The sequence below is a fragment of the Botrytis cinerea genome, chromosome 11 (genome assembly GCF_000143535.2).
Source record: "Botrytis cinerea B05.10 chromosome 11, complete sequence".
NCBI lineage: Eukaryota > Fungi > Ascomycota > Leotiomycetes > Helotiales > Sclerotiniaceae > Botrytis > Botrytis cinerea.
This window is the reverse complement of record NC_037320.1, coordinates 669931-692839: the sequence shown is the minus strand read 5'-3', so window position 1 is coordinate 692839 and position 22909 is coordinate 669931. Positions and strand designations below refer to the sequence as shown.

The 22909-nt window shown below is 42.9% G+C and overlaps 5 protein-coding genes across 5 annotated transcripts; 2 read left to right on the top strand and 3 right to left on the bottom strand.

The window, feature by feature from the left end:
* The first annotated feature begins 1769 nt into the window (after positions 1–1769).
* On the top strand, positions 1770–3264 carry BCIN_11g02070 (hypothetical protein). The gene has a single exon (XM_001556645.2). The coding sequence runs from the start codon at positions 1868–1870 to the stop codon at positions 3119–3121; it is 1254 nt and encodes a 417-aa protein (XP_001556695.2). The 5' UTR covers positions 1770–1867; the 3' UTR covers positions 3122–3264.
* A 613-nt stretch (positions 3265–3877) lies between these two features.
* On the bottom strand, positions 3878–6585 carry BCIN_11g02060 (hypothetical protein). The gene is made up of 2 exons (XM_024695872.1): positions 4916–6585; positions 3878–4829 (listed from the first exon to the last, which is right to left on the bottom strand). The coding sequence occupies exons 1-2, from the start codon at positions 6076–6078 to the stop codon at positions 4406–4408; spliced, it is 1587 nt and encodes a 528-aa protein (XP_024551671.1). The 5' UTR covers positions 6079–6585; the 3' UTR covers positions 3878–4405.
* Positions 6586–9832: 3247 nt separating this feature from the next.
* BCIN_11g02050 (hypothetical protein) lies at positions 9833–11460 on the bottom strand. The gene is made up of 3 exons (XM_001556642.2): positions 10969–11460; positions 10517–10910; positions 9833–10451 (listed from the first exon to the last, which is right to left on the bottom strand). The coding sequence occupies exons 1-3, from the start codon at positions 11333–11335 to the stop codon at positions 10145–10147; spliced, it is 1068 nt and encodes a 355-aa protein (XP_001556692.1). The 5' UTR covers positions 11336–11460; the 3' UTR covers positions 9833–10144.
* Positions 11461–11938: 478 nt separating this feature from the next.
* On the top strand, positions 11939–14207 carry Bcuga2. Its single transcript, XM_001556641.2, has 9 exons — positions 11939–12003; positions 12079–12166; positions 12237–12535; positions 12691–12779; positions 12825–13053; positions 13106–13229; positions 13329–13738; positions 13805–13898; positions 13970–14207. Exons 1-9 carry the CDS (start codon positions 11977–11979, stop codon positions 14104–14106), a joined length of 1497 nt encoding a protein of 498 aa, XP_001556691.1. The 5' UTR covers positions 11939–11976; the 3' UTR covers positions 14107–14207.
* Positions 14208–17897: 3690 nt separating this feature from the next.
* Positions 17898–18631, bottom strand: BCIN_11g02030 (hypothetical protein). Its single transcript, XM_001556640.2, has 2 exons — positions 18401–18631; positions 17898–18325 (listed from the first exon to the last, which is right to left on the bottom strand). Exons 1-2 carry the CDS (start codon positions 18558–18560, stop codon positions 18171–18173), a joined length of 315 nt encoding a protein of 104 aa, XP_001556690.1. The 5' UTR covers positions 18561–18631; the 3' UTR covers positions 17898–18170.
* Between the last annotated feature and the right edge of the window lie 4278 nt (positions 18632–22909).

Below are 22909 nucleotides of genomic sequence, written 5' to 3'. Positions count from 1 at the left end.
GCCAAATGGTCACTCATGAGAACCGACGTATCGAATATGGTTCGAAAATGAGGGATGGAGTATGGCCGCTTGCATATCATAGCCCGATTTACGTCAAGGAAAACATAAATACGCTCGAGAGAGAAAAATTCGTCCATTTCGCCGAGGAAGAAAGTCCTACTACTTCGCCTCAGAGTTCATCTCATCCCAATACTCAAGAAAAGTTCCACCATTCGTGTGTACTTCACCCTTTATTTCTACATAAGGTTTCACTTCCAAATCTGATCTTATCATCTCAAGAACTACTCTCTGAACCAACATTATAATCTTATATCAGGCCAATCCCAACAACGCAACAATGATAAGTAATGAGTTGATGATAGCCAACAAGCAAAAGGGGATCGTATGCCAAGATTACACTCTGCGTAGAGAACGGCATTTTTATCTTCCATCTTCTGCGTAGATCATGTTGGATAAGAGAAGACGGAGGGGACAAACTCGGCCCGCAGCTGTTGATTGAGCAGCCGAAAGGTTTGCAGAAGATGTCAAATTGATGAATTCGCAATCAATATCCTTGTATATTTTTGGTTTTGATGAGAAAATATGTTGATACATTCCACTTATGTATATTTCATGCGGGTATTGTTGGCCACACAAGGGTATGAGCGAAGCTATTTCAAGTATTGTCCACCTAATAATTAAGTATCTTAATATCATGTATTACATACTGGGGGTATATCAAGACCCAATGAAGACCATATAATCAAAGTTCTTACTGCACAATCAGATGATCAGTAATCTGAAATTGATTGACCAATCATCTATTGATCATCAGGCCTCTCAACTTTGAAAGTGTCAGATACTTGGAGAGATGTTGTCTCATCAAAAGTCATGCAATCAATCGACCATTGCATTCTCGAGGCTTGTTTGCATAACATCGAAGACCAAAAAATGTCTAAAGATAAAGTAGTTACTTCGCCCACTTTTTACTCCATTGGACAGAACTTCAACGAATACACGATGATGTGTGCATGGTGGCTTATTTGAGAGGCTATGAACCCATCCTGATCGAGCCCAATGAAGAATAGCTCTGCAGTCATGCAATCAAGGTACGAATATGAGGCAATTCGATATTGTGGTGATATGTGGTCCACTCGGACGATTGCCAGATGGTACTACTGCGGTTTGATGGATAGCTGCCAGCTTAAGCTGCGGGAAGCTTTGAAGGGCTACGAATCACGATAGCAGGAAGTTCGTGCAACCCCAAGATCGAGATCAAAACTCACAAGAACGGGTTCCATGGAGTCTTGAAGGATACTTATCACCCTTGTTGTGCAAACCACGCTTGAGAATTCATGCGTTTGCTTCGTCCTGGGTACCCGGAACCAAGATTATACCACACTTCTTGGTTGATTACTTGACAATGTGATAGATACATCAATGCTGTTGAAGAGTACTTCAGGAAGACTTTTCACTGGAGAGCGTACGAGTACAAGTGAGTTATTCGTGCAATAGCTAGAGCATTCGAGGAATATAGGGAAGGTATCATTGATATCAAAGTATTTGGAATAACATCGGGGGAACCTTGGAAATGCATGAGGCCAGGAGGGAAATAGAAATACGGCTAAACTTCACTAGAACTAGAACCTTATTCAACCCCGCGCGCCACAAATTGATAAAGCCACACCCACCGAAATCTTGCCCGCAAATTGAAAGACGTCACAACATCCAAGCTTCATTTTGAGCTCTTCCAAGAGCTGCTGTGAGATTATTCGTGGTAACACCTTTGTGAGCTTGTGTCACAACGAACGAGGCAACACGTCTGCAACTACCCTCACCGATTTCTTAAATCCTTTACCTACCTCAAAGTATTGATTTCCTCGCTAATATGGTTCTTGAAAACTCCTCATCCAAGGAGGCAAACGGATCGTTCGACTCCGTTCCTACCTCCGACAGCGATCCTTATGCATCTTCGGAACGCGGCCAAGGCCAAGCTGCCGGTATTCAAACATACAGAATTGATGGCAGTAAGCTACCTCGACCATTGCCACTATTCGGTCCTCTATTCGGGTTCAATGATGCCTTTTTAACCAAGATCATCAATGCCCGAATTCAGAATACGAGTAAAATCACCCAACGTCCACTCAGACAAGAAGAAATCGATGCCCTTGCGTTTCATACTGCGAAGATACTTAGGATCAATTCATTTGCACCTGTTGCCGGTTTATCCGCGGGCATATACAGAGCAGTCCAAACGGCTCCTACTTTTCGGTTTCCATTCTACCAACCAAACCTCGAGGTTTTCAATTCAAGCGTCTTTCCCCATGCGAAAATGCCCTATATCAAAGGACCCCCAGCCCTAATTGCTTGGCATGCATTCAGAGGTTTATGTTATGCCTATATAGGAACGACTGTATCAAAGTTACTTTTCGGGGGGTATGCAGCTAGTGTTGGGGCCATGGGACAGATGGGCGATACGCGATTGAAGGATGTCGTAAAGGCTACATCAGAAGAAGTTGCCAGACAACAGAAGAATCTCCCCAGTCCTGCAGGGATTCCCAGACCCCCTATGAAGCCAGGACAAGGACAACCGCAGCCACAGACTCGAAATACACAAGGATATGATGATGCTAGCCCGACTGGCGATGCGCAGTGGTCTGAAGAAGATAATGCCCCTGGATCTGCACAGACAACCCCTCAAGCAATCCCACAAACGAAAAGTTGGCCACAGAGAAAACCAGTTCCTGCACAAGCCCCAGCACAAGAAGAAGAGAAGCCATTCGATTTGTTCGATGATGCTTCACCCACCAATGGCCAAGGAATGGACACCGAACCAACAACACCCCAATCTTCTAGACAAACAGGTTCAGCATGGGATCGCATTCGCCGTGGCGAAAAACCAACTTCCAATTCCACTACCACCTCATCACAGCCACCAAGATCTGGATGGGCAACAGTACAAAACAAGACACCTAAAGCATCGAGTGATGGCACCTCGAGTGCAGATAGCTTTGCATTTTCCAAGACAGAAGAGGAGAGAAATCTAGCCCAAGTAGAAGCACAGAAAGAATTCGACGCTAGGGTTGAAAAGGAAAGGAGGGGAGGAGATTTCAGTAGTGGTGGAGATCAAAAGAGATGGTAAGGGTTTGAGGAATTGTATTATTAGCATTTGGGTGGAATCATCGGTATCGTATAAGCGTTTAGGATGCATGAAATGGAATTGTAATCAAAATCAAAATCAAAATCAAAATCAAGAAATAATTAACTTCATGGATTTACTCGTCAAAGCAAGATTTAAGAAACTAGTGAGATGAAATGGAATAACATGAAGATGGTGCATCGTTCGATATGTATCTCGTACATGTATTTCTATACCCTACCACGCACTACGCGAGATCTTTAATCCTATCCTCTCTTCTCTCCCTGTAGAAAATGTGATAAATAGAGAAACAGCATTCATTCCTACCTATTCTATTCACGTCGCATCACATCACATCACATCACATCACCTGTGTAAATGATGTATCACTTCTGCAATCACATGGTAGGTACATTACCACGTACCCGGTCAAGTGCAGTATATACTATCTTCGAGGACCTATCATCAATATCTCACTGCTACGAGTACACAGATAGGTATACATCGTGAGCGCGCATGCAATGCTATGTATTTTAATATTGTTATTTCATGTGGTGGGGTTGTATCATAATATGATATGTATGATATGATATGATATGATATGATATGATATGATATGGATATTGAGATGTCTATTCTGTAAACATAACATGAGATGTTGAGAGATACGACAAGATGAGAGATCAATACATAATATAATGTCTTATGATATCATATCAAATTACATTACACTACTCTCCTCCCCTCCCCTCCCAGCTTTGAGGATTCTTCTATCGATCTTTTTATTTTGATATATGTATACATGTTTGAATCAAGTACAAGGTAGGTAGACAAGTGTCTTATTAATCTTCTCCAATTTTTGATCTTCTTATTCCTCATCTCCTCTCCTCTCCTCTCCTCTCCTCTCCTCCTCTCCTCTCCTCTATCTAACCTCTCTCTCTCTCTCCCTCGTCCCCTATATTAAAGCCCACGCATTAAAATGCACGCAAAAAAGTACCTCATAAAACAGTTCTGTTCTTTTCCTGTAATTAATCCCTTCCCTATCGCTCCTGTATCGCACGAAATTTTGTAAATTTTTGTAAAAGCAGATGTCCTCCCGTTACCAAGTTACCGTGTGATCGTGTTGACTCATTATTCCATCGTTTCTTCTTCCTTTCCGATTGCCATTTTGAGAAGAAAAAGAAAAAAAAAAAGAACCACCCTCTACCCCTCCATCCATCCATCCAGCCTGAAAAATGTAAACCCCAAATATTATTACTCCAGAACGTATATCCATCCTATTATCCATTAAGACTTGGCCACTTCATCCTCACACCCCATATCAATCCCAGAATCTCTCCTCAACCCCCTCAGCTTCTCCTCCACCTTCCCATCACAATACGCTAATGTCACATCCCCCCAAATATCCACCCCCTTATACTTCGCCAAATCTCCATCCCATCCTCTGATCTGTTTCGCCATCGCTTCCATATCCGCGATGTTTTGATCTACCAGTTTTTCCATATACGTGCGCACTGTAAAAAGCACCGCGTTGGATTTAGGCAGTCGGGTAAAGGTTTGGCGTTCGCGACGTACGTAGATGTCCGAGGGGGCAAGTGGGGAAGAGGGTGAGGGGGGTGCTTCTGGAATGTCTTGGAAGAGGATGGGGGTGGTTTGAATGAAGATGTTGGAGCGCTCCATGCAGGTGCGGGGTGTGAGGTGGGTGAAGTATCTGGGAGGTGATTAGTATGTGGGGGTTTGCATATTTCAAGGAGCTTGAAAAATGTGGGATGGGGAAAAGGAACATGTAAGTCTTACCGGTTGACACTCTTTCCCAACTTTTCTTTCCACCCTGGCACAGGCCTATGTAGTACAGCCATACTGCTACCAATTCTCTCCTGCAACTTCCACCCTGCTGGAAAGAGGGTGGCGGAAGCCATCAAGTTCCATTCTCCATCTTCTTCTGACGGATCTTGTAATAGGATATTAAAGTCTTCCATACAGAGACGAGTTGCTGTCTCAAGTGGGTTTTCACATTTTGATCCAATGATAGATGTCTCCCCAGTCAACTTGTTGAGGATTGTGTTTTCATCCACGAGGGAGAAATCATCCGGATACCGATCTAGGAGAAACTCAATGACCATTTCGAGGAGTTCGTATGTAGCTGGAACGGCTGGGGGCAAGACTTGCAAAACGCATGGTCCATGTGTTTCAAGAAGTGAAGCGCGAAGTTCATGCTCGGGGAGATAGGTAGAGTCGATGGTGAGCCAATTGGACTTGTCGAGACGTTTGAGACCCATTGAGGTTGGATGTGGAGAGGTGGGCTTGAGTGGTGGGAGAGCATAGGCGGGTTTCTGAGGACCGGGTTGGGTTTTGGGTGGTTGATGGGGTGGAGTGGGGAGAGAGATAGATGATGATGATGATGATGATGTGGATGAGCTACATGATAGTAGGTGGGAAATTTGGGCGAGAGGGTTGTGGAGGAACTTTGTAATGTTTGATGGCGAGTTTGTAGAAGAAGTCCTCTTATGACTTCCATTCTGAGGACGTCGTGTATGAGTCTTTCGTTGAGAGCTGAGAACATATAGGATGCATGCCGTAGCAAAGAAGATGAGAGACTCCGCGACCAACATATTGCTTCCGTTCTGTTTTCCGAAGGCTATGGATGATAAAGATTTGAAGTCCGGGTATGGTATACTGTCTCTTGATGATGAAGCTGAGGATGAATTGAGAGAGGAAGTATGAGACTGTGCTCCCTCCGAATCCATTGGGAAGTATTTATTTATATCCCCCACAGCATCACCCTCCATCTTTCCATCCACCAAAGAGATTCCAGAATTTCCCAACGATGGTCCAGACCGACTCATCGAAGTCCGAGCAGGCATTCCCGATAATCCATGCGCCTGTGGCGTTTGCACCTGCATATCCGGAGAATATTTGATTGATAGATTTGACAAGATGCCGATTCCGAGCCGTTGCATATGTACTGTAGACACCGAAAAAGCAAAAGTCTTTTGTTTTTTGGGATAGGGAAAAGGAAGTATACAGCAGCAGGGAAGGAGGGCAGGCAGAAATATATCAAAAAACTTGGTCGAATAGATTAAAAGATGAATAAAAACTCTTCCTTGCTACCTAGTGGAGGGATTGGTTTGTGTGATAAGGCGTAGGTCGTATTGCTACGTATATGTGAGCGTATGTGTGGACGTATGTAAGTGAGCGAGAGAATTGGAAGCTGGGTGATGGATAATATTGAGACAAAGACGTTGTGAAAGTCGTGTAGATGTTTGTATGGACTGGTGTGACTTCAGGCTGCAAAATCTGCAACAAAAGTAGGACGACAGGTAGATTCAAGCAAAAAGAGAAATGAAAATATAAGTACAGATGTGATAAGGGGTAGAAATCAGTCCCAGCTACACGGGTTGGGAAGGTCTTTAATATCATGGAACCAATCCGGTCATGTCATATCAATTATGGCATTATGGACTATCAGAAAAACAGAGAGTTAGAATTTGCCTGAGCTCAAGCCCTCAAGCTCAGCCATGATTGTTCACCACCTCATCTTCTTGGGTAATGAGAATAAGAAGCTACAACCTAGATGCATGGCCATGGCTGTGGTTAATTGCCTCTTGATTCTTGATAGACCGGTTTACTCATGGTCCACTCGGTCCGGGTCATAGCTATTGCGTATATGGTATTAGAATTACGAGAGTGGACATGGGGAATCGTCAAACCGGAATCCCTTGATTAGATGTGTGGAAAAGACTAGGAATGATGGGCAAAAAGTTTGACATGAAAATGATCTAAGTAGATCTTTATTAATTCAAGACAGGTATGACCTTGACACATATTTTGATATTGTGGCAACTCGGCTTACAGGACAACACGCGGTAGCCGTGTAACGTAAGTTGAAAGGGGGGGAAGGTCATCCGAGAACTAACACCTGGGCCGAAATGGGAAATGGGTGGAAAGTTTATCGGAGTCGGACGGATAGAGCATCTAGAGTCAGGTAAGTGCGAGCGATGGCTCGTATGTACGGGATGGCAGAGAGAAACGTCAACACAAGCAAGATAAGACGGATGGAGTCACAGCATCCAGTCATTTGTGATCTTGGTGATCATTCAGATTGTCATGGATCATGGAACGAAAGCCGGTAAGGTGGGAGGTGTGGATGGTGGGTGGATGGTGTGGGCGACTTGATGGATTTGTATCGGAATATGTAGCTTGTGGTTTCCGAGTGGATACTTTCATTCACAGCAGAACAGGGCCAGGGCCAGGACCGTGGCAGACTCGCAGGTATTGAAAAATATGGGGAAACTACATGTTAAGCTTGCCCAGGTGCCATGTATCCTCAGCAGCACTCTGTAGATTCGACCGTGTGCACAGCACCTACTCCGTGCTGTCGAGATTGGCAATCGTGGAGCTGCAAAGTTGGACGCTTCAAGGTTGGAATACGAATCATACCATCCACGCAAGTCACACAAGTTGGAATTGAGAACATCTGGTGTCGCGTGTGTTTGGATTTGTGTACGATATGATACGGGTGGCTGTCACATCTCGTCACCACATTGAAAAGTTGATATCGAGGGCTAATCCATTAGCTCATTAGTGAGGATTTCGTACAGAAAGTAAGGTAAGGTACGTGATGAAATTTAATATATTCAAGGTACAATGGACACGGTGATTGGTTCACACAGCATCGGAAATCGGACAGATCTCGAGCATCTTTCTTGGATGTTGGACACTATTGGAAGTTGGGGCTGAGTTTTACCACCAAGCCATACCAGGATCTATTTTTTGGAGTTGACCGCGAAGACCGCGGGGGAATAAATGCTGAGAGGAACCAATTGAATTGCATCGTGGCGGATGATGAATAATGGATCTACATCTCCCTGGGTGATGGATAGATTAAACTTGCGTCAATGACAACGACCAACGCTCCATCATGAGTGGGTGAGCTTGAGGCAAAACTCTGTTCGTTGGGTGGTGGTTGGATTCATGACTCTGCTCTGTGAACCGGTGAGCCATCCATCATGTATGAGAGAGAAGATTCGCAAATGTGATACGACGAGCTTCTGATCTCGCAACAGGGACTCCATTCGTGTACATCACGTTAATGTAAGTACTAGGCACGATGTGATATCAACTGAATATACGAGAGACCTCATTGCTTATTCCAAGTATCTAAAGGATCTAAAGTATTCGGCATTGAACTGGCATGGGCGAGATGCAAGAATCTAGATGTCAGAGAGACTGGAGATGCATTCACGTATCTAGTATCTAGATTCCAAAAGGTTATCTCTATCTATGAATCCACAATATGCAGCCATCGACAGCTTACCTACCATACGAAAATCCTCCATGAATCGAGTAAAGAAGTCCCGTTTGACTCAAAGCCATTAACAAGCCTACAACGTCTACGTGCAGTGAAACAAAAAAGAAACAAAATGGAAAAACGTTTTTCAAAGCCTTCTCGTCACTCGTATCACATTGTACACATAGCCCAAAAAAAAACAAAAAAAAAACAAAATGTCTATCAATTTCAACACCGAAAATATGGTTCCCTCAGAATATTCCTCGCGGCAACAGCGGAAAATCATGAAACCTGGACAACTTCTGCGGCTGAGCAATTCCAACCTTCTTTCCATTCTAAAAGCTATCGCTTCCAACCTAACCTTTCCACCCCAACTCTAATCTGTAAACGGATATCGCGCGGACTGCCAAAATTCCACACACTGGCCGTGGCGCATTTGGCGTGAGGTACCGGTACAACTTTCCATAACCAAATGGACTTGGCGATGCTGGCTGTATTGGCTTTTTGGTGGAGGTGTGCCCTCCAGACTTTTTCCATTAATGAATCATTGCACCACGGCTGTGTGAGACACTACCGTACATGCCTCCTCGGCATCACTGGCATCACTGGCACACTGGCACACTGGCACAATGGCAATAGCTATATATCTGCATGACAAAATCCACGGTACGCTGATCCGGGCCCAGGAAATCGTTTCGTTTTCCAAGGGTGGGGCATTGAGGGAGGGGGATCCCTTGTTCGCGTTGTCCTATTTTGGGTTGCGGACATGTCATGGTCGTACATATCGCCCATTGCAACTGCTGCAATTACTACCTCGGGCCTGCACATCGCGTAATCCTGTAAGCATGCTTCCTTCGCAGACAAATTTACTGTATACGGTACTCCGTTTATCGTGTGCACACCTCGATTCTCCACAGGCAGCCAAATGGAGACGCCTGGGATACCTGGCAGACAGCCCCGGCAGACAGAGGTGCATAAAAGTCAATGCGGTTTCATGCAAGAAATTTCATGGTTGATGGGTAGCAATGCCGGTTGGTTGAATCTTGTCATGATGCTGGTGCGAATCAAGTATAGGGTGCGGTGATGCGTGAATATGCTTGCAATGGAATCATGGAATGCAAACGGGTGGATATATGGTTCGATAGTTGCACAGGTTCTAGATGGATATCCCGGTATGTGGCTTATGGGGGAATAAGAATTAGTGACGTTTGACCTCAAGGGGAGGGTACGAGGGAATCTAGATCTTGGTTGTTGTATTGAATTTGGGGGGGTGAGAGGGTGAGGGGTGGAGGGGGTGAGGTTCTGGGTGCGCTCCGGTGGTGGGTATGGTGTTGTAAAGATGAGCATTTACTAATCTATACTCCTGTTTTAGAATCAAAACTCGCGTTTGTAACGTTTAGTGTGCGTTTGTGGATAGTTGCATGTGTCATTTAACGGTTAAACCGGTATTGGCTCCTCGAGCTCTTCCGGGCATAAAATGCATACTGGCTTACCACACACAACAACGAGGTGGAGTGGAGTATGATATATGTGTTTACAATCTACGGAGTACAGAATTCGCCGACAGCGTCTTGTGCCAATAAACAAGTCTTATAGATCCCGAACATGGTTAACGTCGTCACGATAACCACGATGATAACGCTGAGTAACATAGAACAACATCTAAAACATCCCGCCAAGTCAATCTTCCCTTACACAAACAAAATACTCCTGGAAGTTGATAACAAGGCGGACATTTACGTGGATGCCGCCGGAGCCACGTTTCCGGTTTGTACTGCTGGATGAGGCTGCGTTTGGCTTCCAAAGCTTAAGTCTAGAGCTACCTTGTTTCGCAGCGAGGTTTGGAGCCACCATGGCCATCCCCTAATTGTGCCCATGATGCTCATATTCTTAGGTAAGATAATATGGCCACTTCTACCCGCCAACACTTGATCAACAACAGCATTTGAAACGGTTTCGGGTTGGAGATATGTATCTTTGAAGCCGGCTTGCGATATAACATCCTCAGCCAATGGCGTGCGAACCCATCCTGGATTGACAACACTATTTCCTTTGTGAGTGCGGAATACTGGTGGTAATGTCAGGTGGATGGACACTTGAGGACTTACGTGGTTCGGATATTAGGTGCGTTGTATAGAGACTTCAATTCTGATGCAAGTCCTTCATGAAAGGCGAGAGCACTGGCTTTCGAACAGGAATAATCTACATTGACAGCGTGCACCAGGTAGCTTGCTAAAGAGGCAATTGTCACCACGTGACCATGGTTCTTCTTGATCATCGCTGGAAGGAATTCTCTGGCCAAAAAGAAATGGGATACCGTATTAACCTCGAACGTTTTTCGGGTTTGTTCTTCACTGCCTTCTAAGATGGGCAGGAGAGTACCAATTCCGGCGTTGTTAATGAGCACGGTAGGATCTCCATGGCTTTTCCTTATTTCGGCAGCTGCAGAGGCAATTTGCGATGGTGATGTTATATCAACTCGATAATAGGAAACATTCGAGGCTTTGATATTGTTAGTCACCGTTGTATATGATGTGTTTCCGAAGGTAGAAAGACTCACGGAATGGAGTCTTTGGAGGGCTCACATCCATAACCACAACCTTAACCCCTTTAGATGAGAACTCTCTTGCCATTGATTCTCCAATCCCACTCGAGCCACCCGTAATCAAGACAACCTCCTGGCTCTTGATAAACTTCGCATTTCTTTTCCAATTATTCAACACGAGCCGAGATAGCTTATTATTGACACCGCGTACAATACCCAAAACGAGTAGGACCTTCAATGCTCGAATCAAGGCGGGAGAACCAATGTATGGTTGAATCTTGGTTGGTACAATAGATCTCAACTTATCTGGATAGTACAGAAATGCCGTAAGCAAAGCACCTGAGAGTTTGGGATCAAAAGGGGCCTCTAGAATTGCTGACATTTTGGGTTCCTGCGATTCTCAATATAGACAGTAGTGATGAAAGAGTAAGGAATTCTAATATAAACTTAATACAAATCACAATTACAGTGGCTCCAAGTTTCTACCGAAGTGACTCGAAAGTAGTCGAACTGGATATTGACAAATTGAGGAAGCTACCGAGGTTTACTGAATGGGAGAGACATGTGTTTAAGAACGTGGAGCGTGCGGACAATCGGGATGCGCTTGAATATCCGGCGGGGACTTACAGTAGATCATATACCAAATATACACTTAGTAAATTCATCGGTATGGGGAAAAAACTCTTGATGCCGCATGTTTGACGTGGCAAGCACTAGTTCATCTCACCGCACCAGGAATTTTCAAGTTGAGTGAGCTTGCAAGCACAAATATCATGTGATCTCTGCTCGTCACGTGAACACTTGCCGATGCACTCTTCCTCTTTCCAGCTACCCCGCTCGCCAGAGGATATAACCCCGCCTTGTACTACCCATCTTAGGCTTTAACCACATCGCTTTATTATATCCGAAGACAGACATTACTCGGACAACGAAGCAGATTGTCTTTTGATATCTTGACAATTATTCTTTCTTCACTTCCAGTATCGACAAAATCCACCAAATTAGATTCAACGGAAATTCAACATGAGTTCAAACAAACTTCCATTTGATGTAAGGTTGAAGTTTCCAGGACAGCTACCAGATCTCTTAACTAGCTCGAATCGTTACTAACTTCTCTCATTCTAGCTTAAAAACACATCACTTTTCCACGACAAATCTTATGTCAATGGAGAATGGGTAGAAGCTAAATCTGGCAAACGCTTCGATGTCTTAGGTTCTTATCCTCCTACCAAATTACATTTCCTCCTTCATCTCTTCATGTCTAACTCCTGAGTCTTCATTAGATCCCGGAACTGGTGAAGTATGGGCCACAGCACCCGATAACGATGCATCCGATGTAGATGCAGCCGTTCAAGCCGCCCACACAGCCTTTCAATCTTTCAAGAAAGTCAATCCCAGGACCCGTGCTCAGTGGCTTTTGAAATGGGATTCTTTGATTAGAGAGAATAAGGAAGATTTGGCGAAGATTGTTACTTATGAGACGGGAAAACCGATTGCGGAGAGCTTGGGAGAGATTGATTATGCGTTGGGTTTCACGTGGTGGTTTGCTGGGGAGGCGGAGAGAATCTCAGGGACGATTCAGGTGCGTGCCTTTTCATGCCTTCTGATATATTTTGATTGCTGCTTCGAAATGTTCTTTTAGGCATATGATACTTGACTCGTCTTCTTTTATGATCTTTGATATTCCACGACGTCTGTTTTCGTGTTTGTAAACTGCTAACTTGCCCTTTCAATCAGACACCCGCAGCACCGGGTAGGAGAGTCTTCACTGTCAAGCAACCAGTCGGTGTAGCCGCCGCACTGGTCCCATGGAACTTCCCGATTGCGTAAGTAATTCCATCCAGAGTAAAGAACTGCCTAACGATCTGTAGAATGATCCTGCGAAAGGCTGGAGCCGCATTTGCGGCAGGTTGCTGTATGGTAGCAAAACCATCACCAGAAACACCACTTTCGGTGTTATCTTTGGCTTTGCTTGCCGAGCAAGCAGGATTTCCAAAAGGTGTATTTAGTGTTTTGACCACGAGTTTGGATAACACACCTCCATTAAGTGAGGCATTGTGCCGTCATCCATTAATTAAGAAGGTTACGTTCACAGGTTCCGTAAGCTTTCCCTGCCATATTTCAGATTGGCCAAATACTAATGAATATCAAGACACGAGTTGGTAAACTTGTGGCAAAGTTGTGTTCCGACGGATTAAAGAAAGTTACCTTGGAACTTGGAGGCAATTGCCCTTTCTTGATATTCGATGATGCAGATTTAAACCAAGCTGCTGATGGTACGTGACCCATTCTATATTAGAGGGAGCTAGAACCTGTGTTTCTGGTGACCGATATACTTCTAAATGTGGTCTTGAATGCTTTATTGACATACTCAGCTCTTATGGCCCTAAAATGGCGTCACGCCGGTCAAGCTTGCATAACTGCCAACCGGGTCTACGTACAATCTGGCGTTTACGATTCCTTTGCTTCTCTCATCAAAGAAAAAACTTCCAAACTTAAGATCGGCCACGGAGCTAAAGAAGGAACTACCATCGGCCCTCTTACCACCCCCCGAAGTATTGACAAAGCAGAAAACCAAGTCGAAGATGCCAAGAAGCATGGTGGAAAAGTCGTACTCGGAGGAAGTAAAGTAAAAGACACTACCGGGTATTTCTTTGAACCGACGATCATCTTGGGTGCAAAGAAGGAGATGTTGATCACAGAAGAGGAAACTTTTGCGCCAGTATTGGCATTGTATTCTTTTGATACGGAGGACGAGGCTGTGGATGCGGCAAACAATACTAGTGTAAGTTTTTGTTCCCATGTTCTCGTTAATGATATGATAGATGAGGCACTGACAAAACTACTATAGATGGGTCTAGCATCTTACTTCTTCACCAAGAACATTGATCGCACTTGGCGACTTCTCGAAAACCTAGAGGCCGGTATGATTGGTATGAATACTGGTACGTAGTTTCAGCTCCTCAATTTTTCAGTTCTCTATATCAGAAACTTTGTGCTAAATATTCAACTATAGGTAATTCATCAGCAGCCGAATCGCCATTTGGTGGAATCAAAGAATCGGGATATGGAAAGGAATCCGGGAAAGATGTGGCGGTTAATGAATACCTTATCACGAAAACAGGTACAATGACCATTGATGGACATTATTAGTTCTGAGTGGTCGAGTTTCCGTGATGAACATCCTGGGTTGTACCGGACGAAATTATGTATTTACGAGAACATGTTTATGATAGCGCTAAGATGAATGAACATAATTGCATATTTCCTGAGGAAGTATATGGGAAGCTTCCAATGAATGATGTCTGCTTGGTCTTCAGCCAAACCCTTGTATTCTTTGTTTTTATTCGCGTGGTAGTCAGACTAGCATCCAATCATTTCCCTAGTTATGGAATGACGATAAATACAAATAAACAATAGTGAATTCAAATCCAATCCAGTCCAATATTATCTCATCTCGTTTTTTTTCCCACCATCATGATGTAGTAAAGGACGTAAGCATTGATACATAATTTCTGTTCATTCCCCGTATTAGATTTACATTCGCTAATGGAGCCACGAAACGAACAGGAACACATTTTTTCTTTCTATGTCAAGGATGATGAATTATTAGGTTTTCAAAAAGAAATGACTGGGTATATGTGTATATATAAATTTCTACTTTTCTAGCTTATTTGCTACGCCGAGCGAGAGAAGAGGAGGAGAAGTAGATGGAACAGGAAAGATGCGGTGGCTCTTGCTTGCATATAATGAGGTTGAAATAAATTAGAGTATAACAATTGAGCAAGTAGTAAAATCACCATGGGAAGAAACCATGCATCTGGTTATTTTTGAGATGATAATGATAAGGAGGTATTTTATGGTTTCTTCTCCTTTGCGCGTTCAATCTCTGTACATATTTGTTGGTGCAGAGCGAGGGGAAATACCTCGTCGTGGTATATAGCATCAAATCAAGTAATCTATGCTTTCCCGATTTCGCATATTCTTTTTTGTTTTTTTCTTCTGTGTCTCTTGAGGAAGATGTAGATAGGTAGATACAGTAGCTCGCTCGAAACGTCTTTGTTGGAGTATCTGGCAAGTTCTGAACTCGGAAGGTATGGCTTGATATTCATAGTGAGTTATTATTTTATCTCTTTTAATCATGATGTTGGAAGGTCCAGAGCTTGTGATGAAAGAGAGGGTGTTTTATGATTGGTCTTCAAGAATGGTGAAAGGGGGTGTGGAGGTGGGCTGGGGATAGATGGGGAGAAGAGGGAATAGCAACGGGTTTGGGGATGTTGATATCTAGAATATTTCAAGGGGATTTTTTACACGTGGGAGAGCATTGGGTTTTTCCTTTTTCTGGAAAAAGGAGATGTTTATTCAAGAGGCAAGTTGACTTTGTCTTTCTCATCTATGGTTCCAGTGTTTGTGAGATTTGGTAGTTATTATTACCGTTCTCATATATGTGTTATTACAGGGAACAAGATAATTTTCTCATTTTCCTTTTTTTTTTGCCTCTGGTGTTTATGAAATGACGGGAAGAAAGTATCAAACAATAGTGACGCATTTTTACATGATCTTTCCACATATGAATCGCAGAGAGGATGACTATTTCGGGTTTCACATTTATGCAATCCTTCACTCGAAGGTATAGTATAGCCTATTATCATTCTCGCCATGTTGTTCCTATTCGCCCGGCTTGACTGAAGCGTAGTGATTTGCATGTTTTCATATACTGATGAAATGGAGGTGTAGTTATATTGATTCCGAGATGAATTGATGGTGAGTTAGTTGGTATGTAGTGACAGTGAATCACGATTATTGTAGAAAATATAGGTTGGGGCGAAAAGAGTGAATATTGGAGGCGACGGAAGAAGTATTATTAGGCTATTGGTCTATTTAAAGCTTCTCTTTTTCTTGCACAATCCTGAGTATCTTGTTGCAAATACAAAAAGCAAGCGTGGAAAGGCGGTGCTGTGATTTTTGAGTGGAAACGATCTGCTTCTGATAGAGCTTTAAAGAAAAGTAGATCTTTTAGATGGAGAGAGCGGTAAATTTTGTCAAGGTTATTAAGATTTCGTATGATGTATATCTTTGAGTAAAGACAAACAAGATTCGAGTAATTGACAACGGGTAAAATCTCACTTTTTTCCTTTGAGCAATCGACAATATCGATATCGGAGGACGGGCACTTTAGCCATGGATGTCATTTGAAATAAGATGGAGTTTTCGTTGCCATATCTACCATACGTTTTTCAGCCGCAGCTTTCATAAGGTAGCAATGATTCTGCTGTTGCAATTCTAGGACACTTTCTATATTAATGAAGTAATGAAGATGCGGAACAAATAGGCCTGGTTAGTGAATCAAAAGCTTCGAGTCTACGCAGATGTATAATCGAGAAGTGACCGAGAATCCCTCTGTGCTCACTTTTGCTCGCGAAAAATGAAACAGTGAACTTATTCGATAAGCGTCGAATCCCAAGTGGCAAGCGAGAACTAGATGGCTATATGACCTTTTCTTTGACGTAGCAACTTCAAACCATATGCAAATTTATTATCGGCCAGGCCTCGAAGTGACGTTATCTTGCAGTAGCAAATTTGACCGTGTACCTTGTTCTTTGCTCGCTCTGGAAAATTCTAAAACATGTAGCATCCTCCCCGGAACTTTTACATTATTTGTAACAAGCGAAAAGCTTCATGTCGATTATATAAGAAAGCCAATACCACAAAATCGGCTAATTAAGAAGTCAACGAAAGGTCCGGAATTTTCCAACATCTTTATATTCGATATCAATACTCAAACTAATCAAGATGATGATCTGAAGTATCTAGAGGAAGATTTCCTACCCTGCAAGAAAGATTGTTTCCAAAGTCATGCAAGAAACACAATCTCGGTTCGTCTTCCGTTGTGAGTTTTGATCACGTATAACCCTCGTACTTCCGTTCTAGTGATAGTATTCCCCCTCCTTATGATATAAACATCCTCACTCAACCCATCTATCAATTGGTCAAAAGAAGATGATTGTATTATTACAAATACAAAAAAGCCAACTAAATGTACATCCATCCCTACCCACAATTCCATTCCCATACCCATCCCCATCCTCGCCCCTAACAACAAGCATCCATACCATCCATACCATACCATCTATCCATCAATATTCCCAATTTCATATCTACCCACCATCAGAATCTCACCCCTAATCACAACTCATGATTCTCGATCCCATCCCCTCCAATTTCATATCTCATACCCATACCCATGCCCAATTAAAAATCTCAAAAATCTCAAATCTAATATTCATCTAAACCACATTCATATACATACAACCTCCCCATCTTCTCCTACCCATCCAATCTCTACATCCTCTCTCACTACACCCAACCTCCAACCTCCAACCTCCAAAATCGACAAGTCCCACCTAACCTAACCTAACCTAACCACACAGCATAACCATCCTATCCAAAGCTCCCAAACCTCCCAAAACCCCAAATTATCAAAATATCTCCATACTACCCACTCTCAAAAAAACCCACTCATATCCTCCAAATAGAAGACAAACAGGACTGTCACGCTATTTACTACGATGCAATGCTGAGTCAGCTATATTTGTGATTACGACGGGGAAAGCAGCGCCGCTTTGGCAGGACTAAATCTAATGGTTAGAGCGGCGTCGACTGATTGGGGGTTGTGGTGACGGTGAAGTGAACTTGTAAGGTAAGAGAATTGAAAGCATGTTGGTGATGATGCTGAGTGCGAAGCTGGTTCTAGTTTGTTTATCGATATGGATCGATTTATCTCGAATATCACTGGAGACTTCATTTGAAGAGTTCACTTGTAGACATTGTTATGTATATTCATATGTTCGTTATGAGTAGTTATCCGATCTGCTAAATTTCGATGGAAATTGATGACCCAGGAGACGATAATAAAGTCACAAATTGCCTGCGGAAAACCATTCTGAGTAATCGATCCGAACTACTACACTTTCGATTATTCTGAAGTTCATTCATTATAGTATGCTAGCATATTCCCGTACTCCATTCACAATACCCTCAAAATCATATATTTCAATTCCTAAAACCCAAATCCGCTTAGTCGTATACGCCGCAGAAAACAATCCATCCATCCATGCTATGATCATCATCACCAGAACTCCATCATTCTCGTCTTATCTGTGTTTGTTGTACCATCACCCGATAGCATCACCGCGGTATTACACAACGTCGTCTCTTTATGGAATAGCTTCGTACGAGCCGCTGCCAGAGTTGTGTGCTTCTCTGTTGGAGAACAGCCAATAGATGACCAAACCGAGGATAGGGAAGAGGAAGACGACTAAACACCAAAGGAGTTTGTGGGAAGGAGGACGGTTGGATTTGAGGACCTCGACTGGAGATAGATGGTTAGATTGATTCAGATGAAGAAATAGAACGGAAAGGGAGAGAAGCGAAAGGGGGGACATACTGAAGACAATAATATCGAGAATTAATACAATAAACCCAATCACTCCACCGCCAGAACCGTATTTCCACGCATTGCCATGTCCAGCAGTCTCAATCGGTTGAGCAAAAGCCAAAGCAAAGAAGAAGAATTGCAGGAAGAGAGCGAGGGTATTCTGGAACATATTTGCTGATTTGATGTAGTTATCGTATTTCGATTCTGTTACGCGTGATGTGTAGTCTTGAGATGTCTTTCCAAGTTGATGAAAGTAGCAGGGAGAAAGTGGCTGTGGTGAGATTATAACTTCTCTCGACGGATTTGTTTGCAGGAAGGAGAAGGAGCGCACGGAGGTAATGGTTCGGGAATAGCGCCCTTTCTTGACGTCATATTTGAGTTTCTATTCGTTCCGACCAAGGAAGTGTGCTTATGCGGGGGAGGGTCAGCTGACGATGTTTCTGATTGGTGAGTTTTCTTGGGTGGGACGCGCGTACGGCCAATGAGATGGTCGCATTCGTTGCTTACCCAATAAAGTACGTCGTGAATCGTTGTATGCGAAACACGACAGTTTGACTGTAGACTGTTCGAGGCTGTGGTGTTGATTGACCAACAATTGGCCATTTCAAGCCCTCAATTACTTTTGGATAAGCTAGCAGCACACGCTCCCATGGCCCCAAGCAATGAATAGGTTCATCCAAGACCTTTCCGCGTCCTGTCGAAGTTATGCTCATAGCAACAACACGAACTTGAGACCTTGGGAATGAAGCTTTTCACGCCAAACCCCTTGGAGCACTCACCGTCATTTGAAGTAATTGCCGTTTCTAAGACTAAACATCGATTGCCATTGCGCTTAGCATTGATAGGTCTTGCCGACTATTGCAGATCGTCCAACCTCTAAATGCTGCTAACCTCAGCCCTAGTGAAGCAAATCGCACTAAGATTCTTGCTCACCTGACATGGAGTGTTCGTACTTGTCCTGGAAGATGCGAGCAGCAAAGGGCGTACTTTCAAACTCTATGTAATCTGAAGAGTCTCGGATTTTCAAAGTAATGTTGTAGAGACGATTGATAGGTAACATACTTTTATATCTAAAAAGAGATAGCAACTTTCTCAACACTGTCGAAACTAAGAGTTCCTGCATTTTGTCGAACTAAGCTTCAGAGCCTCGGGGATCTGTCTATATATATATGAGTCTTTCAGACTTGACTTCTCATTACGATTTTTGGAACTTTAGACGATCGACAGAAGGTCTTGTGTGATGTCTCTCCTTCGAGATACCCTTCATATGATGAGAGTGGATGCTTGTGAAGGGGATATCTGAGATGCATTCGAGGTATCAATATATTGGCAAGTTGTTGTCGTCTGTCGGAAATAAAGTCTTTACTGTCACAAGGCATGTGTGATTGTTGAATATACCTTTGTTGTCTACCATTTCAACTACAAAACTATGCGCTCTCTCATATTTTCCGAACTCGTTGATGAAGGAATGCAAAGAAAGAGGAGACCAATCTAGACACTTCCACTTCCACTTCCACTTGCACAAACCTGGTTCTGTAAACTCTTCTTCAGTCAGCGATACTGGAATCCGATATTCAGCTCAACTGCGAGCTTTTATATATCGTGTCCAGGGTCAGAACGTGAATGATCTGTTCTACAGATACGTTGCACACTATCTAGGTATGCAGAGAATAAGTATCAACGAGTCAAAATGGAACATAACGCGGTGCTGTACGCACTTTCTCATATCTTCCTTCTTTAATTTTCAGGTTTGGAGTATAAAAACACCTCGCTCAACTAGAAGTGCTATAATCAAAGACCCCAGGCAAAAGCATGTCAAAAGATATGGCTTACAGCTCAAAGTGAAGTACCTCTTGCGAAAGTCATCACTTTACGCGCCTACAGACAAACATTGGTTGATCAAAAGACAAAACAAGATGAGACAGAGAATCGCCAGTAGCAATGAGATTTCCCGTCATTTATACTCATTCACTGGATTTATTCTCCAGCGATAACAAAGTGCGACGACAATACGAACTTGTTTACTCGCAACCCACCGGATCTCACTCCTCTTTCAACTCCTTTCCGGTTGATGTAAACGCGGCGTGACCTGGGCTGAAACTTTTATTGACTCGAACTTCAGTATAATCTACTTTACCAATTTCCAAGCAGTGAAAAGACGACATCAGAAGTTATAGATCTCTCAATTGCCCAAATTAGAGCGCCTTCGCGCTCTAGAAATTGAAGAAACAATATCAACCACCAAAACCTCAACATCAATCAAATCCATCCAAACCCACATTTACTCCTCCTTCTCCTCCTCTCACAAACCCCACTCCACTCCACGCATCCTGCTCCTCCTCCTCCTCATCCCTCTCACCCCCTACCAAACCACTCCAACAATAAATCCCCCAACCCCTCACCGCCTTCATCCACAAATCCACTCACTCTTCACTCCAACCAACAACATCACATCTTGAAACCCCCTGAAAGTCTTGTTGCATATCTCAATTTTGGGCAAATATTTTTAATTTTCACAGTAGCGCTCTTTTGACTACAAACTTTTTGGTATTTTTCATCGTCGGGGAATTAGAGATTTTTCGGGTGTTGTTTCCGGGGTGGTGTTTTGGGATGGAGATGGAGCTATCGAGATGGAGATGGTATTGGTGGTGGTGGTGGTGGTGTTGTGTGTAGTTAGTTACTTGTCTAGATCATTTCGTTGAGATTTACTTTTTGGTCTTCTTGAAGCTTCACATAGTCTTTGGTCTCCAATGGGGTTATTATATATATACACACATAAATCTGGGGATCTCATGACTTTGCGGGATTTCTGCTATGCTAGATCTCGCAAGAAGTTTTGATACGTTTAATTTGTCTGCAGGAAAGAATGTTCGAAGCTTATTGAAGCTAGAACTATGTGTTTTGGAAAATATAGAATCGCTTGATTAGACTCATTCAAGGTCAGATTCACATTCATTTCTTGTGAAGAAGTCAGCGTACTCAATCTTCCCTTGTACTTGGAAGTGTTGTGATCTTGGGTGAGTGTTAGATGAATTGTGGTTGTGAATATACTTATTTGAGTTTTTGGATCGATTTCGTGGGCTTGAAGGGCTTGCTGTGCTTGGGGAGGGATTCCTTGTCATATGTACTTGCGATGATACCACCGTCACTTTTTTTTTTATCGATTTTATGGTTGATTTGCTGGTAGTAGTGAGATTGATTCTTCATAATGTTTTCTATCCTCATGTGTGTTGTTCTTCTATTGTTTTTTTTTTCTTTCTCTGAAGAGACATTTCATCCTGCCAAGGTGAGGTGAAGTCCCTTATATCACGGAGATGTTGAACGAGCTTCAGATTATTGAGGCATTTCATGAGGTCATATAGCAACGAAATTGGGCTTAGCATTTTCTCAAATCGTTGTCTTGGAAAGACCAAGCTCGTAACCATTCTTCAAGCTCGAATAAATGACCTAGGTAGTCTCGACTTGACAGGATCTTCTCCTTCTTGGAACAAGAAAAGCAGAGAAACATGGTGAATACAGTAGAGTCCAAGTTGATAACTCACGATCCTCTCTAAGCTTTTACCAGATCTCTTGAAAAACGAAACATCAAAGTTAAATACTCGAATGCGAAGTTATATTTCTCCACATCAACATTTTTTGGTAAGGAAGGCGACTAAACTCGAAGGGTTAACATAGATTGTATTTATATTTATAGATAGACGGCAAGGTATAGAAGCGAAATTTCTACCGCAGTAGGTTGACTTACGTCTAGTCTAGTCTTTAGAGTTTCTGTCATCTTTCCGATTCTTTCAAGAGGATTGCCTAAGGTAATACTCTCTAAGCAATTTCGCAATGTGGGATATTCTGCAAATATGTTATTTTAAAGAGTTGTAGTTCTACCTCAGACAGTCAGATGGTCCAGGAATCTCGCCATTAAGCTATGTATATCCGAGAAACTGGTTGATTCTTTGACAGTTGTTTCAGCTCCTCCATCCCATATCGTCACATATACATGTTTTTCGATGTCTAGTTCAAGCTTATTAAAAGATTACCCATGATTCATGTGCAATTCACTAAGAGCTCATCGGATCATGTGGAGATAGAAGAACTCTACTCCTTTGGTACTCTGCGCAACGTATTGTGACTCGAAAAGACAGTAACACCTCTTAGAAAATCAGGCGCAGCATGTGCGATTTGTTATTAGACTGTAATTCTCAGACGTTGTTTCTAAATGATCTGCCTGCTGGTTGTATTATTTGCCTTTTTACCGTTGAGAACTTAGAACTTGCTGTTGTTTCTCGCACGATCTCATCCCTTGAGATTATTATCACCGTACGTTTCCTTGCTTTGTATCTCCCATCTTAAAAAAAAAAGTGATTAATATGTGTCAGTTTCCACGATTGTGATTCAATCGATTCCGAGCCTTCTGTGTTTGTATGACTACACAGTTACTACTTCTCCTTCGACTACTTTCTCTTCATTGAGGCGTCTTGATTATCTACTGCTCATCTTTGAGGGTGTTTGGGGTCATAGGTAACT

Coding starts and splice junctions, on each gene's coding strand:
- BCIN_11g02030 (XM_001556640.2), bottom strand. CDS start 18,560: ATGTTCCAGAATACCCTCGCTCTCTTCCTGCAATTCTTCTTCTTTGCT. Junction 18,326..18,400: donor TCTCGATATTATTGTCTTCA/GTATGTCCCCCC, acceptor ATCTATCTCCAG/TCGAGGTCCTCAAATCCAAC.
- BCIN_11g02050 (XM_001556642.2), bottom strand. CDS start 11,335: ATGTCAGCAATTCTAGAGGCCCCTTTTGATCCCAAACTCTCAGGTGCT. Junction 10,911..10,968: donor CCCTCCAAAGACTCCATTCC/GTGAGTCTTTCT, acceptor ACAATATCAAAG/CCTCGAATGTTTCCTATTAT. Junction 10,452..10,516: donor GCACCTAATATCCGAACCAC/GTAAGTCCTCAA, acceptor CAAAGGAAATAG/TGTTGTCAATCCAGGATGGG.
- Bcuga2 (XM_001556641.2), top strand. CDS start 11,977: ATGAGTTCAAACAAACTTCCATTTGAT. Junction 12,004..12,078: donor CAAACAAACTTCCATTTGAT/GTAAGGTTGAAG, acceptor CTCTCATTCTAG/CTTAAAAACACATCACTTTT. Junction 13,230..13,328: donor TTTAAACCAAGCTGCTGATG/GTACGTGACCCA, acceptor TGACATACTCAG/CTCTTATGGCCCTAAAATGG.
- BCIN_11g02070 (XM_001556645.2), top strand. CDS start 1,868: ATGGTTCTTGAAAACTCCTCATCCAAGGAGGCAAACGGATCGTTCGAC.
- BCIN_11g02060 (XM_024695872.1), bottom strand. CDS start 6,078: ATGCAACGGCTCGGAATCGGCATCTTGTCAAATCTATCAATCAAATAT. Junction 4,830..4,915: donor TTGGGAAAGAGTGTCAACCG/GTAAGACTTACA, acceptor ATCACCTCCCAG/ATACTTCACCCACCTCACAC.